This window comes from Artemia franciscana, chromosome 7, assembly GCF_032884065.1.
Source record: "Artemia franciscana chromosome 7, ASM3288406v1, whole genome shotgun sequence".
Taxonomy (NCBI): Eukaryota; Metazoa; Arthropoda; class Branchiopoda; order Anostraca; family Artemiidae; genus Artemia; species Artemia franciscana.
Genome location: NC_088869.1, coordinates 33,555,615 through 33,579,783, shown reverse-complemented (window position 1 = coordinate 33,579,783; position 24,169 = coordinate 33,555,615). Strand labels below are relative to the sequence as shown.

At 35.1% G+C, this 24,169-nt stretch overlaps 1 protein-coding gene across 1 annotated transcript in view; it reads right to left on the bottom strand.

Annotated features, from left to right (window-relative positions):
- The window catches only part of LOC136029186 (inositol-trisphosphate 3-kinase B-like), a 113,955-nt gene that overhangs the window by 49,906 nt on the left and 39,880 nt on the right, over positions 1 to 24,169 (bottom strand). The window contains exon 4 of the mRNA XM_065707311.1: positions 22,483 to 22,585. Coding sequence (XP_065563383.1) covers positions 22,483 to 22,585 — 103 coding nt within the window. The remainder of the gene's footprint in view (positions 1 to 22,482; positions 22,586 to 24,169) is intronic.

Here is a 24,169-nt window from a genome sequence, read left to right as displayed (position 1 = left end):
CCATGGAATCAAATGGGGAGGAAGAACGCTCCTGGACTTAGATTATGCTGATGATTTAAGCATATTAGATGAAAGTGTGAGCAAAATGATTGAATTTTTGGAGGTTTTGCGAGTTCAGGGTCCTAAAATAGGCTTGAAAATTAATGTTAAGAAGACTAAGTCACTAAGGTTAGGAATAAGTGAAGATGAACAGGTGACCTTAGGTAACGAAAAGATTGATCAGGTTGGGAGCTTCAGTTACCTTGGTAGTATTATTAGTAAAGATGGTGGGAGCAGTGAAGATGTTAAAAGTAGAATAGCTAAAGCTCAGGGTGTTTTTTCACAGTTAAAAAAAGTTTGGAAGAATAGAAAGATAAGCCTACAAACCAAGATTAGAATATTGGAAGCTACAGTGATGACAGTGGTCAAATATGGCTCTGAAGCATGGACACTCCGAAAAGCAGATGAAAATTTACTAGATGTTTTCCAGAGAAATTGCCTACGGATTGTTCTGGGTACCCGGCTGACTGACCGTATTTCAAACAGTAGGTTGTACGAAAAGTGTGGTTCAATCCCGCTTTCTGGGGCTATAATGAAAGAAAGGTTGAGATGGCTAGGCCACGTTCTACGGATGAAGGATGACAGATTACCGAAGATTGTCCTTTTTGGCCAACCGTCTGGGGCTACACGGAAAGCAGGTCGTCCTTGTCTGGGTTGGGAGGATGTCATAAATAAGGATTTAAAGGAAATGGGAACTTCCTGGGAGGGTGTAAAGAGGGAGGCTTTAAATAGATTAGGTTGGAGGAGGAGCGTGCGTAGCTGTGTTGGCCTCAGGCGGCTTGGTGCTGCAGTGAGTTATTATTATTAGTAGTAGTAGTATATATACATATATATATATATATATATATATATATATATATATATATATATATATATACACAAAAAAAAAAAAAAAAAAAAAAAAAAAAAAAAAAAAAAAAAAAAAAAAAAAGGAGACAGAAGGAGAAAAGGAAGACTGTTTTCCTAAATTAGTGACTAATATATATATATATATATATATATATATATATATATATATATATATATATATATATATATATATATATATATATATATATTAGTCACTAATTTAGGAAAACAGTCTTCCTTTTCTCCTTCTGTCTCCTTTTTTTTTTTTTTTTTTTTTTTTTTTTTTTTTTTTTTTTTTTTTTGTATATATATATATATATATATATATATATATATATATATATATATATATATTATGTATATATATATATATATATATAATATATATATATATATATATATATATATATATATATATATATATATATATATATATATATATATATATATATTTTTAACTACGTAAAACTTGCGAATATACAACATTCTTTGCTGTCCCATTGTCTGTGCATATAAATAGATTGTCAGGTTTACCGACTCTTGAACATGCAACATATAATGGTCCGTGGGAAAACAATCCCTATTCAGATCTATACCTCATGATTCTAATGATTGCCCTTGAGCTTTGTTGATGGTGAATGCTAATCGACCATTCCCTGTGTCACCGTCGTCATTTATATATCCCCCTGTGCCCCCCGGCGTCCCCGTTGTAGTTGTGTCCCTGTGTCCCGGTCGTCATTTATATTCCCTGTGTCCCGGTCGTAATTTGTGTCCCGGTGTCCCAGTCTGTGATTTCTCTTTGAGTGTCCCGGGCGTCATTTATATTCCTTGTGTCCCGGTGTCCCAGTCGTCATTTGTGTCCCGGTGTCCCGGTCTGTATATACATTCGTTTTTGAATTGGTCTTTTTTTTAGTTTTTAGTTTTTACCTTTTTTTTAGTTTTTTTAGTTATAGGCTACCTCATGATTCTAATGATTGCCCTTGAGCTTTGTTGATGGTGATTGCTAATCGAACATTCCCTGTGTCCCCGTCGTCATTTATATATCCCCCCGTGCCCCCAGCGTCCCCGTTGTAGTTGTGTCCCTGTGTCCCGGTCATCATTTATATTCCCTGTGTCCCGGTCGTCATTTGTATCCCGGTGTCCCGGTCTGTATATACATTCGTTTTTGAAATGGTATATGATGAAATAAATTTTTGTATTTTTCCCCGTTTTTTCTTTTTAGTTTTTTTTTTAGATTTGTTTTTCTCCTTTATTTTTCATTATTTTTCCTTTTTTTATTTCTTTTTCTTTTTTAGTTTTTTTAGTTTTTTAGCTTTTTTAGTTTTTTTATTAGTTTTTAGTTTTTTTTTCTTTTTAGTTTTTCTGTAGTTTTTACCTTTTTTTTTTAGTTTTTAGTTTTTTTACTTATGTCCTGGTCGTCATTTATACTCCCTGTGTCCCGGTCGTCATTTGTGTCCCGATGCTTTGTTGATGGTGATTGCTAATCGAACATTCCTTGTGTCCCGGTCGCTTTCTCTTTGAGTGTCCCGGTCGTCATTTATATTCCCTATGTGCCGGTGTCCCGGTCGTCATTTGTGTCCCGATGTGTCGATCTGTAATTTCGTCAGTCGAAAACATGACGTCAGTCGACACACAAACATGACGTCACTCGACAGACACACACACACACACAGACAACTTATTTTTATATATATAGATATACATATACATTCTTCTACCATGGCTCTCAGACCACAAGATTGCAGAGAAATGTCAAATGACTTATTCAAAGGCTACTGTTCATGCATTCGTGCCTCTTATAATCTCGTCTTAATAGCGCCATCGCAAAGAGCCACATGTAAAGCTCCATCGTAAAGCGCCATTTGAACGTTTAGCAAGCATCTCCATATATTTACTTATATATTTTTCTCCTGCCGTGGCTAGCAGGCCACAAGATTGCAGGGAAATGTCTAATAGCTAATTCAAAAGCTACTGTTCTCATCTCCGTACCTCTTATATATTCATCTTAAGAGCTCCATCGTAAAGCGTCATTTGGCACCTACAATTACAACTGTTGGCTTCATTTCTGGAGTAAGAAGGCTGGGAAGCATTAAAAGGACAAAAAGTAATTTAATATGAAGTGTCTATTATGGAACTAAAAGGTGAAATTGAACCTTAAAACGACCAAAAATTATTGCTTCGCAGATTATTCAGATTACCCAATATTTATAGAATTATAAAACTGGCCCTTTAGTGAAAACTGCGCTGGCTTGTGGTTTTAAGAAAAGCACAATACTTAGAGAGTTTTCTTCTTCCAAGAGAAAATCCTTTTTTGGGGGGTTTGGTTTTGTGTTTTCAGTAAAACACTAAATTTTAGAATTTCAAAAATATTTGATAACTTTGCTGTTTTCATCCATAGAGGTATTTATTATCTTTAATTTTAACGTGATTATTATTTTCTAATTTCCGTTTGCTTTAAGCTTCACTGATCCATTTTTAGTAATTTTTCTTTCATTTACTTTTGAATTATTATATGACTACTGTGCAAAAACATTTTTTTTTTTTTTTAATGTAGTCGATGAAATTCACACTTACCTGTTATTAAAGGAAAGGTCGTGATTGTTCTATAGACCAATACGGAATGAAACTGTGTTAGTATTAAATAAAAACAAGAGCTAAGAGCTCATATGGCACTTGTGACGAGGCAAGATGAGGTAAGAGCCAAGAGCTCATATGGTATGAGCTCTAACAAAATTCTAAGAATCAATAGATTGATTTAAAAGGAAAATCAGAGGCTTAATACCGGTCAGGATTTAAAAAAGAGCCCTAAGTCACGATGTCATTCGAAATATAAAAATTCATTAAGATCCGATCACCCACTCGTAAGTTATAAATACCTCATTTTTTTAATTTTTCCTCTCCCTTTAGCCCCCCAGATGGTTGAATCTGGGAAAACGACTTTATCAAGTCAATTTGTACAGCTCCTTGACACGCCTACCAATTTCCATCGTCCTAGCACGTCCAGAAGCACCAAACTCGCCAAATCACTGAACCCCTCCCCATAACTCCCCCACAGAGAGCGAATCCAGTACGGTTATGTCAATCACGTATCAACGACATTTGCTTATTCTATCCATCAAGCTTCATCCCGACTCCTCCACTCCAAGTGTTTTCCAATATTCTCCCCTCCAACTCCCCCCAATGTCAAAAAATCTGGTCGGGATTTGAAATAAGAGCTCTGACACATGGATTCCTTCTAAATATTAAATTTCATTAAGATCTAATCACCCATTCGTAAGATAAAAATACCCAAATTTTCACGTTTTCCAAGAATTCCGGTTCCCCCGTCCAACTCCCCCCAATGTCACAGGATCTGGTCGGAATTTAAAATTAGAGCTTTAAAGCACAAGATCCTTCTAAATATCGAATTTCATTAAGATCTGTTCACCCTTTCGTAAAGTACAAATACCTTATTTTTCCAAATTACCCCCCCCAACTCCACCAAAGAGAGCATATCAGGTCCGGTTATGTCAGTCACGTATCTTAGACAGGTTTTTATTCTTCCCGTCCAGTTTCATCCTGATCTCTCCGCTTTAAGCATTTTCTAAGATTTCCGGTCCCCACAACTGCCCCCCCCAATGACGCTGGTTCCGGTTGAGATTTAAAATAAGAGATCTGCGTTACGAGGTCCTTCTAAATATGAAGTTTCATGAAGATCCGATCACTCCTTCGTATGCTAAAAATACATCATTTTTTCTAATTTCTCAGAATCAACCCCACCCCAATAGAGCGGATCCGTTCCAATTATGTAATTCACGCATCTAAGACTTCTGCTTATTTTTCCCACCAAGTTTCATCCCGATCCCTCCAATCTAAGCGTTTTACATGATTTTAGGTTCCCCCCAAACTCCCCCCTATGTCACCAGATCCAGTCGGGATTTAAAATAAGAGCTTTGAGACACGATATCCTTCTAAATATCAAATTTCATTGAGATCCGATTACCCGTTCGTAAGTTAAAAATACTTCATTTTTTCTAACTTGTCAGAATTACCCCCCCCCCCAACTACACCAAAGAGAGCGGATCCGTTCCGGTTATGTCAATCATGTATCTAGGACTTATTTTACGCGATTATTTTTTCCACCAAGTTTCATCCCGCTCCCTCCACTCTAAGCGTTTTCCAAGATTTTAGGTTACCCCCTTCGAACTCCCCCCAATGTCACCAGATCCGGTCGGGATTTCAATTAACAGCTCTGAGACACGATATCCTTCCAAACATCAAATTTCATTAAGATCTGATCAACCGTTCGTAAGTGAAAAATACTTCATTTTTTCTATTTTTTCCGAATTAACAGGCACCCCACTCCCCCCAGATGATCAAATCAGGAAAATGACTAATTCTCATTTAATCTGGTCAGGTTCCTGATACGCCTGCCAAATGTCATCGTCCTAGCTTACCTGGAAGTGCCCAAAGTAGCAAAACCGGGACCGACAGACCGACAGACAGACACAGACCGACAGACCGACAGAATTTGCGATTGCTATATGTCACTTGCTTAATACCAAGTGCCATAAACCCAAGTTCTTTTTTTTAACGGAAAGTACGGAGCGTCATTAAAACTTAAAACGAAAAGAAATTACTTCGTATATGAAAAGGGATGCTTCCTCATCAACGCCCCGCTCTTTACGCTAAAGTTTGACTCTTTCTCTTAACTCAACTTTTCAAAACAGTAAAAAACTTTAGCGTAAAGAGCGGGGTACTGAAAATTTTCTTCCCCCATGACAAATTCCTCCAAGGAAAGTTTCCCCAACATATCCTCTTCTTCTCAACCCCCCCCCCAAAACCTAAAAATCACCCTGAAAACGTATGTACACTTCCAAATAACCATTACTATATGTAAGCACTGGTCAAAGTTTGTAACTTCTAGCCCCTCATACGGGGACTGTGGGGGAGTAAGTCGTCCCCAAAGAGATAGTTATAAGGTTTTTCGACTACGCTGAATAAAATGGCTATCTCAGAATGGCTAACTTTTCATTTCCGTCAGAATGAGCCCTCTCGCAAGATTCTAGGACCGCTGGGTCAATACAATCCCCCTGGGAAAAAAATACAAAAAACAAACAAATAAACACGCATTCGTGATCTTCCTTCTGGCAAAAAATACAAAATTCCATATTTTTGTAGATAGGAGCTTGAAACCTTTACAATAGGGTTCTCTGATACGCTGAATCTGATGATGTGATTTTCGTTAAGATTCTATGACTTTTAGGGGTTGTTTTCCCCTATTTTCTAAAATAAGGCAAATTTTCTCAGACTCGTAACTTTTGATGGGTAAGACTAAACTAGATGAAACCTATATATTTTAAATTAGCATTAAAATGCAATTCTTTTGATGTAGCTATTAGTCTAAAAATTCCATTTTTTTTTTAGTTTTGGTTACTATTGAGCCGGGTCGCTCCTTACTACAGTTCGTTACAACGAACTGTTTGATTGTTAGGTTTATATACCAGCTTCAGAATTTGAATCATAATTTGACAATCTTCGTATTATAGGCAGAATGATTCTACTGGTGGGGTTTTTAAATAAAGTAAAACAATCTTTCTTCAAATGATTGTAAAGAGCGACATTAAAACTTAAAAATGACAGAAATTATTCCATATGTGAGAGGGGATGTCCCCTCCTTAGCCCCCGCTCTTTGCACTGAAGCTTTATAGCGCTTCAACGAAAGCATTTATGAGTGCAACAAAAGTGGTTAATGGTAGTTGTAAGCGGTAAAATATGTTCCAATTTAAATAAAGCGCAAATGGCGTTTTACCTTTAGATAGCTTAGGGGGAGGTATCCGTACTCTTATTTATAGTAGTTTCTAGTAGTAATTAGATAAAACAAATGAAAGTAAGGAGCAACATTAAAACTTAAAGCGAACAGAAATTATTACGTAGAACAGGGGTGGGGTCTCCCACTCAACACCTCACTCTTTACGCTAAAGTTTTTAATACTTTAAAAAAAGGTTCTTATTGTTCTAATTGAAAAAGCATAGCGTTTCAGGAACCATTCCTAAAGAATTGGGACATAATTCAAACTTTAGCGTAAAGAGCGAGGTGTTGAGGAGGGTTAACCTCCCCCCAATACACTTAATTATTTAGTAAGTTTTAAGTTTTAATGTTGCTCCTTACTTTCAGTTGAAAGTTTTTTTTATTTAATTTCTGATCGTTTTTAAATAATGCCATAATATCTGGCTACACTTCAACAGAGAAATCCCTCCTCCTGACGGATTCAAACAGTTCGTGGTAAGGAACTGTTAGTAAGGAGCGACCCGGCTCAATAGTAAACGAAACTCTGAAGAACGGAATTTTTATACCAATAGATACATCAAAAGAATCGAATTCTTATGCTGATTCTAAATATATAGGTTCCATCAAGTTTAGTCCTACCCATCAAAAGTTACGATCCTGAGAAAATTTACCTTATTTTCGAAAAAGGGGGGAAACAGCCCTATACGTCATAGAATCTTAATGAAAATCCCACCGTCAGATTCAGTGTACCAGAGAACCCTACTGTAGAGGTCCTATCTGCAAAAACGTAGAATTTTGTATTTTTTTTTTTCAGAAGAAAGATCACGGATACGTGGTTACTTGTTTTCTTGTTGTTTTGTTTCTTTTTCCCGGGTGTGATCGTATCGACCCAATGTTCCTAGAATGTCGCGAGAGGGCTCATTCCCGGAAATTAGAAGTTCTTGTGCCCTTATTAAGTGATCAAAAATCGGAGGGCAACTAGGTCCCCTCCCAAACTCATTTTTTCCCAAAGGCACCGGATTAAAATTTTTAGATAGCCATTCTATTCAGCATAGTCAAAAAATCTAACAGATATGTATTTGAGGACAAATTAATCCCCCGTAGACTCCGGGGGAAGGGCTGCAAGCTATAAACTTTGCCCATCGTTTATATTTAGGCTAGTATTGGTTATTGGGAAATATGCGGACGTTTTCAGGGGTTTTTCAGGTGTGTGTGTGGGGGGGTATAGGGGGAGGGGCTTACATGGGAAGATCTTACCACGGAGAAATTTTTCATGGGGGAAGCAAATTTCCGCGAAGGGTGCGCTCGATTTTCCGGCATTAATTAAAAAACAATGATAAATTAAATGAAAGTTTTTTTCAACTGAAAGTAAGGAGCAACACTAAAACTTAAAACGAACAGAAATTATTGCGTACACCGAGGGGGATCATCCCCTCCTCATTACCTCGCTCTTTACGCTAAAGTATTAACAGTAATTTCAAAAGAGATATTTATTCTAACTAAACGGCCTTTGTGATTCTGGGGTCAATTTACGAATTGGAAAAAAAATTGAACCTTAGCGTAAAGAGAGAGGTATTGACTAGGGGGAAAACCCCCTTATATGCGTTATGAAAATATACGAATATAGAAGTTCGGTACGTAAATTAATTCCTAAGTTACGTAATTTATTACTAATCAAAATGTTCTAGTGGCCTTTTTAAGTAGCAAAGGAATTAGAGGGTAACTAAGCCTCCTTCCCTGCCCCTTTTTTTCTCAAAATCGTCCGATCAAAATTTTGAGAAAACCATTTAGCCAAAAAAAAAAAAAAAATCAAAATTAATACACAAATTTAGTTTTAAATATTCATGTACAGTGAACAAGAATCAAAACCTGCATTAATTCAAAAACCTTAAGAATTGAAGTAAAAAAAACAAGTTTTTTAAACTGAGAGTAAGAAGCGACATTAAAACTTTAAACGAAGAGAAATATTCCGTAAATGAAAGGAGCTGTCCCCTCCTCAGCACCCATCTCTTTAGGCTAAAGTTTGTCTCTTTCTCACAACCCTACTTTTTAAAACAACAAAAAAACTTTAGCCCAAAGAGCAGGGAGCTGAGGAGGGGACAGCTCCTTTCATTTACGGAATCTTTCTGTTCGTTTAAAGTTTTAATGCCGCTTCTTACTTTCAGTAAAAAAACAATTTTTTTTATCTAATCATGCTTTAGACCAGTGGTTCTCAAACTGTGGTACGTGTAAACCCTGGGGGTAGGCTACGCACAATTATTTAGAGGGTACACGGCCAGCCAACAAAAAATAAAACAACCATTTAACTTTACGACTGGCGCTTTTATTTATAATGTAGCTATAGTTTACTTAGTACCGGTAACTGAGAATATGTTTTGCGGGTAAAAAAAGGTAAAGTGTCTAAATAAGTTTGAGAACCACTGTTCTAGATATTTCAATCCTGGTGAAAATTTACCCCAGACACTTACCGTTAACATCTCCACGCGTAAAATTGAACCGACAAAGAGAAAGCAAGACACAAAAAGAATCTCGTATAGGAATTCTGATAAATTTAACCGGTTTGAAATTTTTCCTGAAAAATTCGTTTCCTGCAAACTTCCCTCCCAGTAGTAAATAGCCTACTTACACTTAAACAATGGGCAAATTTTGTAACTTAAAGACCTTTCCCCAGGGGCTGTAGGGGGTCATGAAATCTCCCAAGGTATATTTATTCGGCCTTTCAAATATGCTGAACAAAATGGCTATCTCAAAATTTTGATCAGACGATTTTGAGAAAAAAGGGCCGTGGGAAGGGGCCTAGTTGCCGTCCATTTTTTAGTCACTTAAAAGGGCACTAGAAATCTTAATTTCCGCTTGAATGAGCTCTATAAGAGCTTAAAACCTCTACGATCGGGTTCTCTGATAGGCTGAATCTGATCTAGAATAAGATTCTATGACTTTTAGGGGGCGATTCCCCCTTCTTTCAAAAATCATGCAAGTTTTCACAAGTTCGTAACCTTTGACAGGTAAGATCAAGTAATTTAAGTTATATATTTGAAATCAGTATAATATTCCGATTGTTTTGATATATCTATTGGTATCAAAATTCCGCTTTTTAGAGTTTCGGTTACTATTGAGCCGAATCACTCCACGCAGGTCGTTACCACGAACTGTTTGATAAGTTTGACTTGGTTATTCACGTTAATTTTAGTTTGGTATAGGATTCATCTTTCCGTCCTAAGAAGGGTTTGTTAGATGTCAATGGGATCATGTTCAACGGGATTATTCATTTAATTTCTGTCCCTTTAAGGTTTTAATATAGCTTTTTAAAGTTGAAAAAGTTTGAAGTTGAAAAAAAGTAACTTCTTTTCTTTAGAAAACATTTTGTTAGGTTAATTTTTGTCTGTGTTTTAATCGAAACGGCTTTATTTTATATATATATATATATATATATATATATATATATATATATATGCATTGGTGACTTCTCTTTTCATGATATTATTCCAGGTTGGATCCAGTGCTGGTGGAGAAATTTTTTTTTAGTTTTCTCCCCGACAGACCTTTACCATGGTCCAGGTTTTTAACCTGATATTGTTAATTATTGGTGAGATGGCACTTATGCAAAATTTCATGTTCTTTCATGTTTTTGTTTATGTATTTATTGACCTATTGACCTATTGACCTTGGCATGTTTTTTGGACTTTGATTGTGGGATTTTGATTTGGATGTTGGTTTGTTTTGGATTTATTTTCAATAACTTTTTATGCAACAAAACACAAATATTAGCCTCAGAACTCGGAACGATTTTTTGAAAGTTAGTAAGTGTAAGAGTCGTTGTTTTCTTTGCCAAGATCATTTTGTCCCACGGACTTCTGTTAAGAGTACATTGTATAATAAAAATTTTGCGTGCAAGTTACGTGGTAATGTTAATTGTAGAACAACCAATGTAATTTACCTATTAGAATGTAATAAATGCTGCCTACAATATGTGAGGGAAACAACTAATAATATATATAAAAGATTTTCTGGACATAAGACAACAGTTAATAATGAAAAAACTAATAACTATCTAGTTCAACATTGTAATAATGGTAAATGTTCCATATCAGATATAACTGTCACAATTTTCCATACTCTTGGTACAGCTTATCCTTTTGGGCTAAATGATCGTGTAGCAAAATATGGTGACATGTCTCATGTTGTTGTTAAATGTATTGATGGTTTTATGGACCATCCTTCTTTTACTTGTCCTACTAAACGTAAAAAACGATCAAGAGGACATAGGAAAAATAATAGAAAAAATGAATTAGATGTACATATGCTTTCTATAGATCTATGCCAGCTACTTGAATCTAGGGGTATGATTTCTGTAATAAAATGTCTAAATAATTTATCCAACAGGAATTTAATCAAACTTTTCTGGATTGTTAAGAATAATACAGCTCTTGATTATAATTTTAAAGTAATATGTGATACAATTTGCATTCTAACTAAAACGAAATTTATTTCAAAAAAGAAAAAGTTCGATAAGATTAGTAATAAGGATAACAGATTATATTTACCTATTAATTTTACTTGTAAGCAGATTGAAGATATTAGTTTACCAGAAATTTTAAATCAGCGGCATGTGAAACAGGCCCTTCCTAGTAATTTGAATTATAATGATAGTCCAGTTTTAACTTATAAATTTTCAAAAACTATTGGGCAAATTATTTTTAATTATAATTTAATACTAAAAAGATTAGATAGTGATATAAATTGGAAACTGGTTTGTAATTGTAAGCAACTTGGCCCATTTGTAAATCCTACTTACAAACATGTTATAACAGGGGACTTGTCAATAATAAAGCAAGATGATCTTCAAATTATAATGAATAAAGGGGCTAATTTCCGTCTTTCTCATCATCTGAAACCATCGATTGTTCTTGATGGCTTGGAAAATAATTTTGATTTATTTATTGATAAGTGGTGTAAGAAAGAGAATAAAAATAAACAGAGTTTTCAAAGTTGGAAGAATTTAATTATTAGTAGAATAAGAAATAAATATATTCTAACTTAAAAAATAGTAACACTAAATCATTATTTTATAATGCGAAGATTAAACAAGCAATTGCTAATCTAAAGAATGAATTTGTAATTGTGCCAGTGGATAAAGCTAATAATAATTTTGCCATAATTTGTCAGAAGCTGTATTGTGATATCTTAAAAAGGGAGTTATGCACAACTAATGTTTACGAAAAGGTAAATATAGAGGATGAGAATTTAATTGAAAAGACTGAAGAAATACTTTTTAAAAATTTTAGTATTAAAATAAATGACAATGATAAAAAGTTCCCTTTCCTATATTGGACTGTAAAATTTCATAAGAATCCCCCTAAACCACGGTTTATTGCTGGAGCAGCTAAATGTCCAACCCGCATTGCTGCTACTGACCTCTCTTTAATTTTAAAGGAAATTGTAAATAAACTTAAAACCTATTGTTCTGGTATTAAAAAATTTTCGAATTGTTAATCCATATTGGAGTGTTAATAATTCACTGCAGGTGATAGATTCTTTAACAATGGTTTCAGCTAAAAGAATTGAGTCTTTCGATTTTGCGACAATGTATACTAATTTATCACTTAGCCTAATGTAGTGTTTGATAATTTAAAAACTGTTATCAAGAAATCTTTCCTCTTATCTAGTAAAAGGTTCTTAAAAATAGACACTTTTAATAAAAAAGCTATATGGACAAATTGCTTTAATACTACAGTTAACTTGAGATGTTACAACTTGGATATGATTTTTGAGTTATTAGAATTTGTTTTATACAATACTTATATAAGATTTGGTGGTGAATTGTACAAGCAAATTGTGGGAATTCCCATGGGAGGGAATGCCAGCCCATTTATAGCTGACTTGTTTTTAAGTCAACTAGAATATAAATATATGATGGATAAGAATAATCCAATTAATTTAAAACATGTTTTGTCAAATAATAAAAGATATTTAGATGATATTTTGGTCTTATATTGTAAGGATTTCATTGATATTTCTAAAAATATATATCCATCAGAGCTTATTCTCGAACCTAGTCATGGCACTGGTCATGAAGATCATTTCTTAGATTTAAATATTAATATTTGTGATAATAATAAATTAAGTTTTAAAATGTATAATAAAACGGATGATTTTGATTTTGAAGTGATTAGTTTCCCGTTTACTGAAAGTAATATACACTCAAATATCACATATTCAGCGTTTTTCTCACAGTTACTTCGTTATGCAAGGATTTGTAGTAATTATATTGATTTTAAAAATAGATATAAAATCTTAAGCCAAAAAATTAATATCAAGAGGTTTTTCTGCCAATAAATTAACTTGGCAATTTAAAAAATTTAGTTTTCATTATAACGAACTTTTAAATAAATATCAAAAGAATTATCTAGAAATACTTAAAGAAATTTTCAACTAATTTCGGAGGTTCGAGAATTGCTTTTGCAGCGCCATTTATTTTGAATTGTGTATCTAATTGAGCGGATTTTTTAAAAAAAATAGCCACATGGTAAAGATGAATTCTATAATTATTTAGTTCATTCAGGTTTTTTGCAATGTGTTAATATTTGTGATTTGGTAAAATTTATTATATTTAGTTTACATATTGTTGCTAAAAAGAGGGATATATTGACAGGATAAGCTTGTTTTGGTGTTACTTGGTTGTTTTACGTTACCTGTTTTTTTTTTCTTTCATAGGCATGTATTTTGAGGGTGATACCTGACACGGGGATGCCATGGATATTCTGTGGTAGCCACAACGCTTGGCTGGGTAGAGAATTTAGAGTGGCGAAACCCTATATAGGCCAGTGTATTCTCCTGATGAGCCCTTGTGTTGGGTTGTTGCCTCTGAATTATTTGTCTTTATTATTTGTTCTATTGTTTGGTAAATGACGACTTATACTTATTGACGACATGACTGCCTGTCCATGGATTATTCTTTATGGTTGATTGTGTATGGCTATGCTGTTTGACCTATGTGATTGTATGGATGAGTAGGGTTAAGGCCTCATTCAAGTGCTGGTCTATATTAATCACTAATTTAGGAAAACAGTCTTCCTTTTCTCCTTCTGTCTCTTTTTTTTTTGGTGTTTGTGCTGTTGCATTGGTGATTTCTCTTTTCATGGTATATATATATATATATATATATATATATATATATATATATATATATATATATATATATATATATATATATATATCAAACAGTTCGTGGTAACGAACTGTAGTAAGGATCGACCCGGCTCAATAGTAAACGAAACTCTAAAAAACGGAATTTTGATGCTAAACTATACATCAAGAGAATCAGATTTTCATGCTGATTTTAAATATATAAGTTTCATCAAATTTAGTCTTTGTCATCAAAAGTTACGAGCCTGAAAAAATTTGCCTTATTTTAGAAAATAGGGGAAAACACCCCCTAAAAGTCACATAATCTTAACGAAAATCACACCATCGCATTTGGCGTATCAGAGAACCCTATAGCAAAATTTTCAAGCTCCTATCTACAAAAATGTGGAATTTCGTATTTTTTGCCAGAAGACAAATCACGGGTGCGTGTTTATTTGTTTGTTTTTTTTTTTCTTTTCCCCAGGGGTCATTGTATCGACCAAGTGGTCCTAGAATGTCGCAAGAGGGCTCATTTTAACGGAAATGAAAAGTTCTAGTGCCCTTTTTAAGTGACCAAAAAATTGGAGGGCACCTAGGCCCCCTCCCACGCTCATTGTTTCTCCAAAGTCAACAGATCAAAATTTTGAGATAGCCATTTTGTTCAGCATAGTCAAAAATCATAATAACTATATCTTTGGGAATGACTTACTCCCCCACAGTCCCTGGGGGAGGGGACCATAATAATGGTTATTGGGAAGTGTACAGTCGTTTTCAGGAGATTTGTTTTTGGTTTTGGGGCTGGGGTTGAGGGTAGGGGGCTATGTGGGAGGATCTTTCCTTGGAGAAATATGTCACGGGGGAACAGAAATTCAATGAAAAGGGCGCAGGATTTTCTAAAATTACTAGAAAAAAAAAACAATGAAAAAATAAACATGGAAAAGTTTTTTCAATTGAAAGTAAAGAGTAGCATTGAAACTTAAAACGAACAGAGATTATTACGAATATGAGGGGTTCTAAAAATACTTTAGCATAAAGAGCGAGGTATTTAGGAGGAGATAAATACCTCGCTCTTTATGCTATAGTATTTTTAGTAATTTCAACTATTTATTCTACGGCCTTTCTGATACAGGGGTTATTCTTAAAGAATTGGGACAAATCTTACAATTTAGTGTAAAGAACGAGGTATTAACGAGGGTACAAACCCCCTCATATACATAATAAAAATTAAAGAATATAAAAGTTTGTTACGTAAGTTAATTCTCAAGTTACGTATATTTTTTACTAATAAAAAAATTCGTTAAAAATTAAAATTTATATTTGCCTTTTTATGTAACCAAAAAATTGCATGGCAACTAGGCCTCCTTCCCCATCCCTTATTTCTCAAAATCGTCTGATCAAAACTAAGAGAAAGCCATTTAGCCAAAAAAGGAATTAATATGCAAATTTCATTTTAATAATTTATGTGTGGAGAGCCAAAATCAAACATGCATTAATTCAAAAACGTTCAGAAATTACATAAGAAAACCTTTTTTTTTTAACTGAAAGTAAGGAGCGACATTAAAACTTAAAACGAACAGAAATTACTCCGTATATAAAACGAGTTGTCCCCTCCGCAATCCCTCGCTCTTTACGCTAAAGTTTGACTCTTTGCCACAATTCTGCTTTTTAAAACAAATTAAAAGCTTTAGGTTAAAGAGCGAGGGATTGCGGAGGGGACAACCCATTTTACATACGGAGTAATTTCTGTTCGTTTTAAGTTTTAATGTCGCTCCTTACTTTCAGTTAAAAAAAACTAGTTTTTTATGTAATATATATATATAACGAAAGTATAACAGTTCAAAATAGGAATGAAACCTTTTAATTGACATTGAATAGATATAATTTTTTTTAACTTTTTTTAAATTAACTGACCAATTAATTATACGCATCTTAGTCCACTTGAAACAATTTTTCTAGATTTTTTTTCTTCGTATTTTTTTTTTTTTTTTTTGCCCAGTATGTATGTCCAGTAAGTTAAAAGCCGATCCGATGCAAAACAAATTTGGGGGTATTTTTGGGTGTCTGAAGTCAGTACAAGAAGTTGTTTTCAACAGTGCTTGCCTTCATCGAGGTCTTCTTGTTCCTACACACGCCGAGTAATTTTGAACCAATCAGAAAGTAATTGTTGGCAAAATTTAAGGTGTCACAAATCGATACAATCAAACTTCAAAATGCTTTGTCTTCGATGAGGTATCCTATAAGTGTTACACCTATCAGATACAAAACAAAATAAAGTCACCTCTATGGGTGTCACCAATCTATATAGACAAATCTAGAAATAAATAGTATGGATTAGTTACTTAAGAAATTGTAGACAACAATAGGTGGCAGAATATGGAATTGAATAAAAAAAAAAAAAATGTCCGGGGAAAAAACTTCTTATACGGTTTTTACGTGAAAGTCTAGATTTGGTGGTTAAATCCCAGAAACTTAGCAGTTCAACTACAATTATTCTGCAATGGCGTAGATTTTACTTAATGTTAGCTTAATTTACTTATTTTACTTAAGTTTGAAATTGTTTTAGGATTAGTTCATTATGCGGCCAATGGCTGATTCAAATTGATTAACTTGGAATATGTCATAAATGGTAAAAAAAAAAAATATGAGCAACGCAGAGCCTATTCTTCAAAACAAGATAAAGGGCCAATACTAGGAGGCCAGTACTTTTAATGCTGCTTTAACATTCTTAGAGATTTGCACTTTTTCTACAGAGTACATAAAATATTCGATTAAAATGGCAGAATATTTTGACAGTGTTCCACAATTCTCTTTTTTCCTTATCCTTGCGTCATTACATGCGTCAACTGAGATTAACCACAAACCACATTTTAGTTGAATATTTCTCAGCGTATTAAACTAATCGTAGATGCGATCGTTTTTAAACCAGCACTGATGGTTTTTCATCTAATTGATTATTTCATTTTTTTTAAGTTCCTTTTCCTTTCCGTCTTGCAGCACCTGACCTTGAGTTGGGTTAGGATTAAATCTAAAGCATAACTTTTTTAAATTGACATGGTCCTTCTAAAAACAGCACTATGATGGTTTTTCACCGCTTTCTATTTTCTCCTCTTTTTTTAGCTCATTTTTTTGTATTGCAGAGTTTGATCTTGACTTTGATGCGAATATTTTACCATGAGTTTGAAAGCGCAATTTTTCTCAAAGGAAATGAACATAATTTTCTTTATATGGGAAAGGAACATCATTAGCTTTTTACAAAGAGCTGTTTCAACTTTCAAGTACCTTCCTTAAAGTATTTTATAACCCAACCACTCAAACAGTTGGTAATTTCAAAAATGTTATTTGCCATTCGCTTTGCGAAACATTAGAATAAACAATTTTACTGTTTAAAGCAAACCAGATGCAACGTTATAGATGCAACGCTATAGCGTTCGATTGGAGATCCGAAGATCTAGTGCCCTCTCTCAGAGTCAAAAGTGATCAGAGAGCAACTAGCACACCCACACCCCTTTTCTCCAAATATATCCGATAAAAGTTTTGAGACAACCATTTTGCTAAAAATAGTTCAAAGATCATATAACAAAAACTCCAGGGTCGACACAGCCCCCCAGGGCCCGGGGGCAGGCGTTGTAAATTATGCCCTGGGCACATGTATGCTTGTTATAGAATGAATGCTAGTATAAACTTCAGGGAGGCCTCATTTGATTTACAACTAACAGATAAATTTCACATTTTAAGAATCAAAACAGATTAAAGGGCAACTAGCTTCTCCTTCCACGCCCCTTTTTACTCAAATAAGTTCGATAAAAATTTTGACATGTTAAAAGAATAGTTCCAAGATCATATAACAAAAACTCTGGTGTCGACCCCCCCCCCCATCCGGGTGCAGGCCCAGGAGCAGGCGTTGTAAGTTATGCCCTGGGGGCATATATGGTTCTTATAGGAGGGACGTTGAAAATTGAAGGGATTGAAAATTGAAAGTTCTAGTTCACTTTTTAAGAGTCAAAAGAAATAGGACAATTAATAGGATAATAAGGATAATTAGCCCTCCCACACGCCCTTTTTCCCCCAAACTCATCTGATACAAATTTTGAGACAGCCAAATTATTAAAAATAGTTCAAAATAAGATGATAAAACCTCCAGGGTCGACACATCCCCCCAGAGCCCAGGGCCAAGTATTTCAAGTTATGCCTTGGGGGATATAAATTTTTATGTAAGGGGAGGTCGTATGAACTTCAGAAGTGGCTCATTTGATTGGAAATAGATAGTTCTAGATACTTTTTTATGAGTCAAGAGGGATCGGAGGGTAGCTACCCTCCTCCTCCGCACACATAATTACCCTCTTTTCCCCAAATACATCCGATCAAAATTATGAGATTGCCAGTTTGTTTGGTAGAGTCTAATGATCAGACAACAAAACTTCGAGGTCAGCAGTCTCCCCAGAGCCCGGGGAAGGGTTGTAACTTACGTCCATGGGGCATTTAAAGCTTTATTTAAGGAGTGGACCTATAAAACTCAGAAGGGACTCAATTGTTTAGAATTGAAAGTTCGAATTCCCTTTTTAAGAGTCAAAGGTGATCTGATGGCAACTAGCCTTCCCCCTTTGCCCAACCCTCTTTTCCCCAAAAGTGTCAGATCAAATTTTTTCGACACCCAAGTTGTTCAAAACATACTAAAGATCATATAACAAAAGACTCCGGTGACAACACAGCCCACCAGAATCTGGGGGCAAGTGCTGTAAATTATACGCTGGGGGCATATAGGGTTCTCATGGAAGGGATGGTAGCATAAACTGCAGAGGGAACTCATTCGATTGTAAATCGTAATTTCTAGTGCCCATTTTAAGACTCAAAAGTGATCGGACGGCAACTAGCCCACCCCCAAGGCCCCTTTTCCCCAAGTGCATCTGATCCAAGTTTTAAGATAGCCTTTTTTCAAAATAGTTTAATGATCGAACAACAAAACCCCACGGGTCAACAATGATCTCTAGAGCCTGGGGGAAGGGTTGTAAGTTATACCCCCGGGGATATAAGGTTACATGTAAGAGGTGGTCGGATAAACATTAGAAGTGGCTCATTTAACTGGAAATAAAAATTTTCAATTACCTTTTTAAGATTCTTCAAAAGTGATGGGCGGGCATAATCCTCCCATCTTTTCCCCAAATGCATCCGATCAAAATTTTCGGACAGCCATTTTGTTTAAAATAGTCCAACGATCAAAAGACAAAACTTTGGGCTCAACATACCCCTCCTTCCAAAACCCAGAGGAAGGGTTGTAACTTACGACCCGGGGGCAAATAAGGTCTTTATGGAAAAAGTGGTCATATAAAATTCAGTAGGTACTTAAACGATTAGAAATTGAAGGTTCTAGTTCCCTTTTTAAAAGTCAAAAGTGATCCAATGGCAACTAGCCTCCACCCACCAACCTTAATGCCATAAAACTCCGATTTTTCCCGAGAGGCACTTCAAATGGAAGGGATGGTCGTATAAACTTTGGTAGGGCTGATTTGATTGGAAATCAGAACTTATGCTGCCATTGAAAGAAAATTGCCCCCACACCATTTTCCCAATTGCATCCAATAAAAATTCTCTTTGGTGGAGTTGGGGGGGGGGGAGTAATTCGGAAAAATTAGAAAAAATGAGGTATTTATAACTTACGAATAGGTGATCAGATCTTAATGAAATTTGATCTTTAGAAGGATCTTGTGCTTTAGAACTCTCATTTTAAATTCAGACCATATCTGGTGACATTGGGGGAGCTGGAGGGGGAAACCGGAAACCTTGGAAACCGGATATCTTGGAAAACGCTTAGAGTGGAGAGATCGGGATAATACTTGATGGGAAGAATAAGCACATGTTATAGATATGTGATTGACGTAACCGTACTGGATTCACTCTCTCTGGGGGAGTTGGGGGGAGGGGTTCAGTAATTTGGCGAGTTTGGTGCTTCTGGACGTGCTAGGACGATGAAAATTGGTAGGCGTGTCAGGGAGCTGCACAAATTGACTTGATAAAGTCGTTTTCCCCAATTCGACCATCTGGGGGCTGAAGGGAGAGGAAAAATTAGAAAAAATGAGGTATTTATAACTTACGAGTGGGTGATCGGATCTTAATAAATTTTGATATTTAGAAGGACCTCGTGACTCAGAGCTCTTATTTCAAATCCCGACCTGCATTAAGCTTCTGATTTTCCTTTTAAAGCAATCTTTTGATTCTTAGAATTTTACCAGAGCTCATACCATATGAGCTCTTGGCTTTTGGCTGTTCTGACCTCGTCACAAGTGCCATATGAGCTCTTAGCTCTTGTTTTTCCGCAATAAACATATCAGAAACGCTCGGTAAAAAAACCCTTATTGTGTCTCGGGCCTTAGGAATACTTTAAAAATTGTCAATAATAATCGTTCACTCTGTATTAGCTGCATACTAGGGAGAAATGCGATACCACGTTGTAGCATGTTCTCTGTAGCTGGAAGATTTGCTATCGACAGATTTAGATATATTGACTATGAGATAATTTTTGCTTAATAGTGTTCAGGGCATAATTGTTGTTTTGGGACACAAAATTGCAGAAAGCGTACTTTGTGATGGGCGCATTTTGATACTTGAAATGGGCACAAGAAGCTTCAACTTTTCGCCAGAAGTATCGATCCAATTTTCTTGTTCTAATAACTGTTGATGAGCAAATTCAAAACTAATGAATCTGACATGTTTCTAATAAAACAGTTCAGGTTAACAAGCTTTAAGTACGACGCTACTCGGCTTAGTAGTAACTGAAACTCTAAAAAAAAAACTGAGTTAGAATAACAATTTATATATCAAAAGAATCAGATTTTGGAGTCTATATAAAATTAATAAAGTTTAAAATTACCCATCGAAGGCTATGAACTTGAGACAATTTAGCTGATTTTACAAAAGAGGGGAAACACCCCAAAACGGCAAGAGATCCTGGTAAAAATTACAACGTCAATTTCGGCTTATCAGAGAACCCTGTTGTATAGGTTCCCCTTCCAAGTTTCTTTTTGCAGAAATAAAAAAATTTGGCATTACTATTTTTTTAGAAGAAAGGTCACGGATGAGTGTTCATCTGTTTTTTCTTCTTTTTTTCACGAAGGGTGATCGTATTGATCAGATGTGCTCAAAAATCGGGAGCGGGGAAGAGACTCTTTCAAACGGAAATTAAGTGCTCTAGTGCCCTTTCAAAGTGGCTAAAACATTGTGACACAGCAAAGCAGCGTTTTCCGCCATTTTGTGGCAAAACTATAATTTTGCCCTGAAGAAGATCGTTTAACTTCTTAATTAGGGCGAAAGATTGTGGCACAGCAAACCAGCGTTTTCTGTTGTTTTGCGGGGAGAATACTACCATTTTATGCGGAAGAAGATCAAGTTGCTAGTTATCAAAAATTTTTGAGATATCCAAACGATTTAAGATTATCGAAAGTCTGTCCGTTTGACGATTCACATTGTCCGTACATTTAAGCGGTGAACATGGGCATGGAAAAGGACTGTATTGTTGGTATATGTTTAGATATTGATTACCGCTAGAGAAACAGTCTAACTATTCAACAGCTTTAAGCATCAAGTACTTTAAGTGGTAGGCATAAGCTGTATGGGATGACTGTCTGACTGTGCTGCTCGTTTGAACTTCTAAGCCCTTTTTAAGTTTGAATAACTTTTATAAAGTATCCTATAACAGCTAATATTTAATAACTTAATAAGCTTACAAACTGTAAGCTGTAAAAAAATACATTATTTTTTCTAACTGCTACTCGATTTAGGCTTCAGTTTTGGTTAATTTTACTTTTAGTTCGGTTAAGCTTGTATTCTCCTAGAGGCTGATTTTTGCTCGTTTGAACTTCTAAGCCAGTTTTAAGTTTGAATAACTTTATAAAGTACCCTATAAAAGTTAATATTTAATAACTTAATAAGCTTACAAACTCTAAGCTGTAAAAAATGTTATTCAATCCTGTTTTCTAAGCCTATAATGAGAGACAGGTTGAAATGGCTAGGTTTTGCGGGTGAAGGATGACAGATTGCCAAAGATGGTCCTTGCTGGCCAACCGTCTGAGACCAAACAAAAAGCACGTTGCTACCAAACGGGGTGGGAGGATGTCGTAAGGAAAGATTAAAGAGAAATGGGAATTTCCTGGGAGCGTGTAAAGAGGGAGGCTTTGAATAGGTTGGGATGGAGGAGGAGCGTTCGTGCTGCGTCGGCCTCAGGTAGTTTGGAGCTGCAGTAAGTTTTTAGTAGCACCAGTGGTTAAATTTGAACTACTAAAGGATTTTATTTCTACTCGTGACACTCTAACTTTTGACACTCCAGCCAAATAGCAGTCCAGCTTTTTGGGTGGCTTAATGGAGGCGGTGGCATCATATATATTCGCATAATTTTTTATTCGTTTAAAATTTAGCTTCATTCTTTTTTCTACTACTGCTACTCGATTTGGGTTCATTTTTTATTAATTTCACTTTTAGCTTGGTTAAGCGCGTATTCTCCTAGCAAGAGGGTGAGTTTTGCTCGTTTGAACTTCTCAGCCCGGTCCTTACTTTCCATGGAAAATAAAAATTTTCATTTTCTAATTGAATCTCTTTTTTAAAGCTGAAAAAAGACAAAAGGGTATATTATGTACGGAGGAGCATATTATATCTTTTGTAACATAATATAGGCAAAGAAACTACAGATAGACAGAAATGATTCTCAATTACCCTGATGGCCAGCTAACTGTATCCAAGGGTATCTCTGCTTCTTGTATGTCTGAATGAATGGTGACCAACTCACAACACTCCTTACCTTTTTCCATCCAGAAGCCTGTAAAGAAGATTTCAGTAAAAGAAGAATATTAATATTTGTAATAAAACGAAGTGAAAATTGGATATCTTGTTCGATGCTTTTTCGTCTATTTGTTATTAAATTTTCGTCTTTTGCTCGGCCTTTCCTTTCTACTGAGCCCCATATAAGATATACGAAAACCGTGCACATAATGATAACGTGTATTCAATTTTGACAAAACGAAAAAATAACAAGAATTCTTTTTAGTAAAATAGACTCTCCCCCCTGAACAAACACGCAAGATTATTCAACAGGAGTTAAGTGCAAGACATATCAATAAATCTCACTCTAAAAATTGAATTTTACGAAATAAATCAAACTAAGTTTAAATAAAACAGAAGTCAATACGTAATGTACTGATTGTAATAGTGGGCCAAGTAGAAGTAAACAAATATTGCATCATAAATGCTAGTTAACTAGATTAATTGTGAAACCCTTGCACACACTTTATTGACGCAAATCTGACATTCAACAAGAATTATAATACATGATCTCGATCAGGTACATACAGATAAATCAATCTCAGGGAAGATGGGAGAGGGGGATTCAAGAACGTATAGAAAAACAACGAAATTACGTGAAAGGTAAAGAAAAAAAATTGTATAAAAATGAAGATTACAGAGGGCGGAGTATAGACCCAAAAGCTCAACAGTGTATGAAGCCTGTCATTTGTTCGTTTTGAAGTGGAATCATATCTCGTCCATTCCATATGATTTTAGCACAAATATCGCTAAAAATATTAGCTTCATAAAATTTCTGGCAATTCTCATTTATTTTTTAAAGTGACGTGGTTTTTATTTTAATTTTTGCTTTTAATATGGCTTTTCAGGCTGATTCCCTGTAATGATTTTTCGAAATAGTCTGTCGTTTCAGTTTTTTTACCTCTTTTTTACAGGCAGATTTTTTGTCCCTAAAAAAGTTTCGTTAGTTTCCTGGTGCAGCTTTTTATTCGACTTTCAAAACAACGATAATAACTTTTCCATCGGCCATAGCTGCCACACTATGCACATTTCAAGCTGCTTTAACTGAAGAACCTTAATGACCAACTTTTTAGGACTGCTTCAGAACCTTATCGTATAACTAAATTGACTTGCTTTTCGACTGTTATTTTCAGAACTGCTATTTTCGATCAGCCCATACCGAAGGAGCTAAAGACCTTGGGATATTTTCGATAAGGCAAGAACAAATCTACTTATGGGACCTGGAATAGGCTCAATAATCCCAAACCAAAAGAAGTAATGGACTTCAGATATTTACAGTCAGCCTATTCCAAAGATGTTGGTGAACCTGAAAAATTTTCGAGGTTCAAAGTTCCACCAGGCTTACAATATGCTCAATGAATACAAACCTACACAGTTCAATAGCAGAAAACAAAACAAAGTGAAGCAACAACAAAAAGCTCTGGATATTTCGGTCACATATACAGTGGCCGTCATTAGCATATAAACTAAAATAATTCAAGTAAAACATCAACGTTTAACCAAAACAATTAATTAATTACATATTATTTAGCGCTCTTATTTTCTTCAAAGCAGTTACAGATGCTAGTCTCTTTTCCCAGTT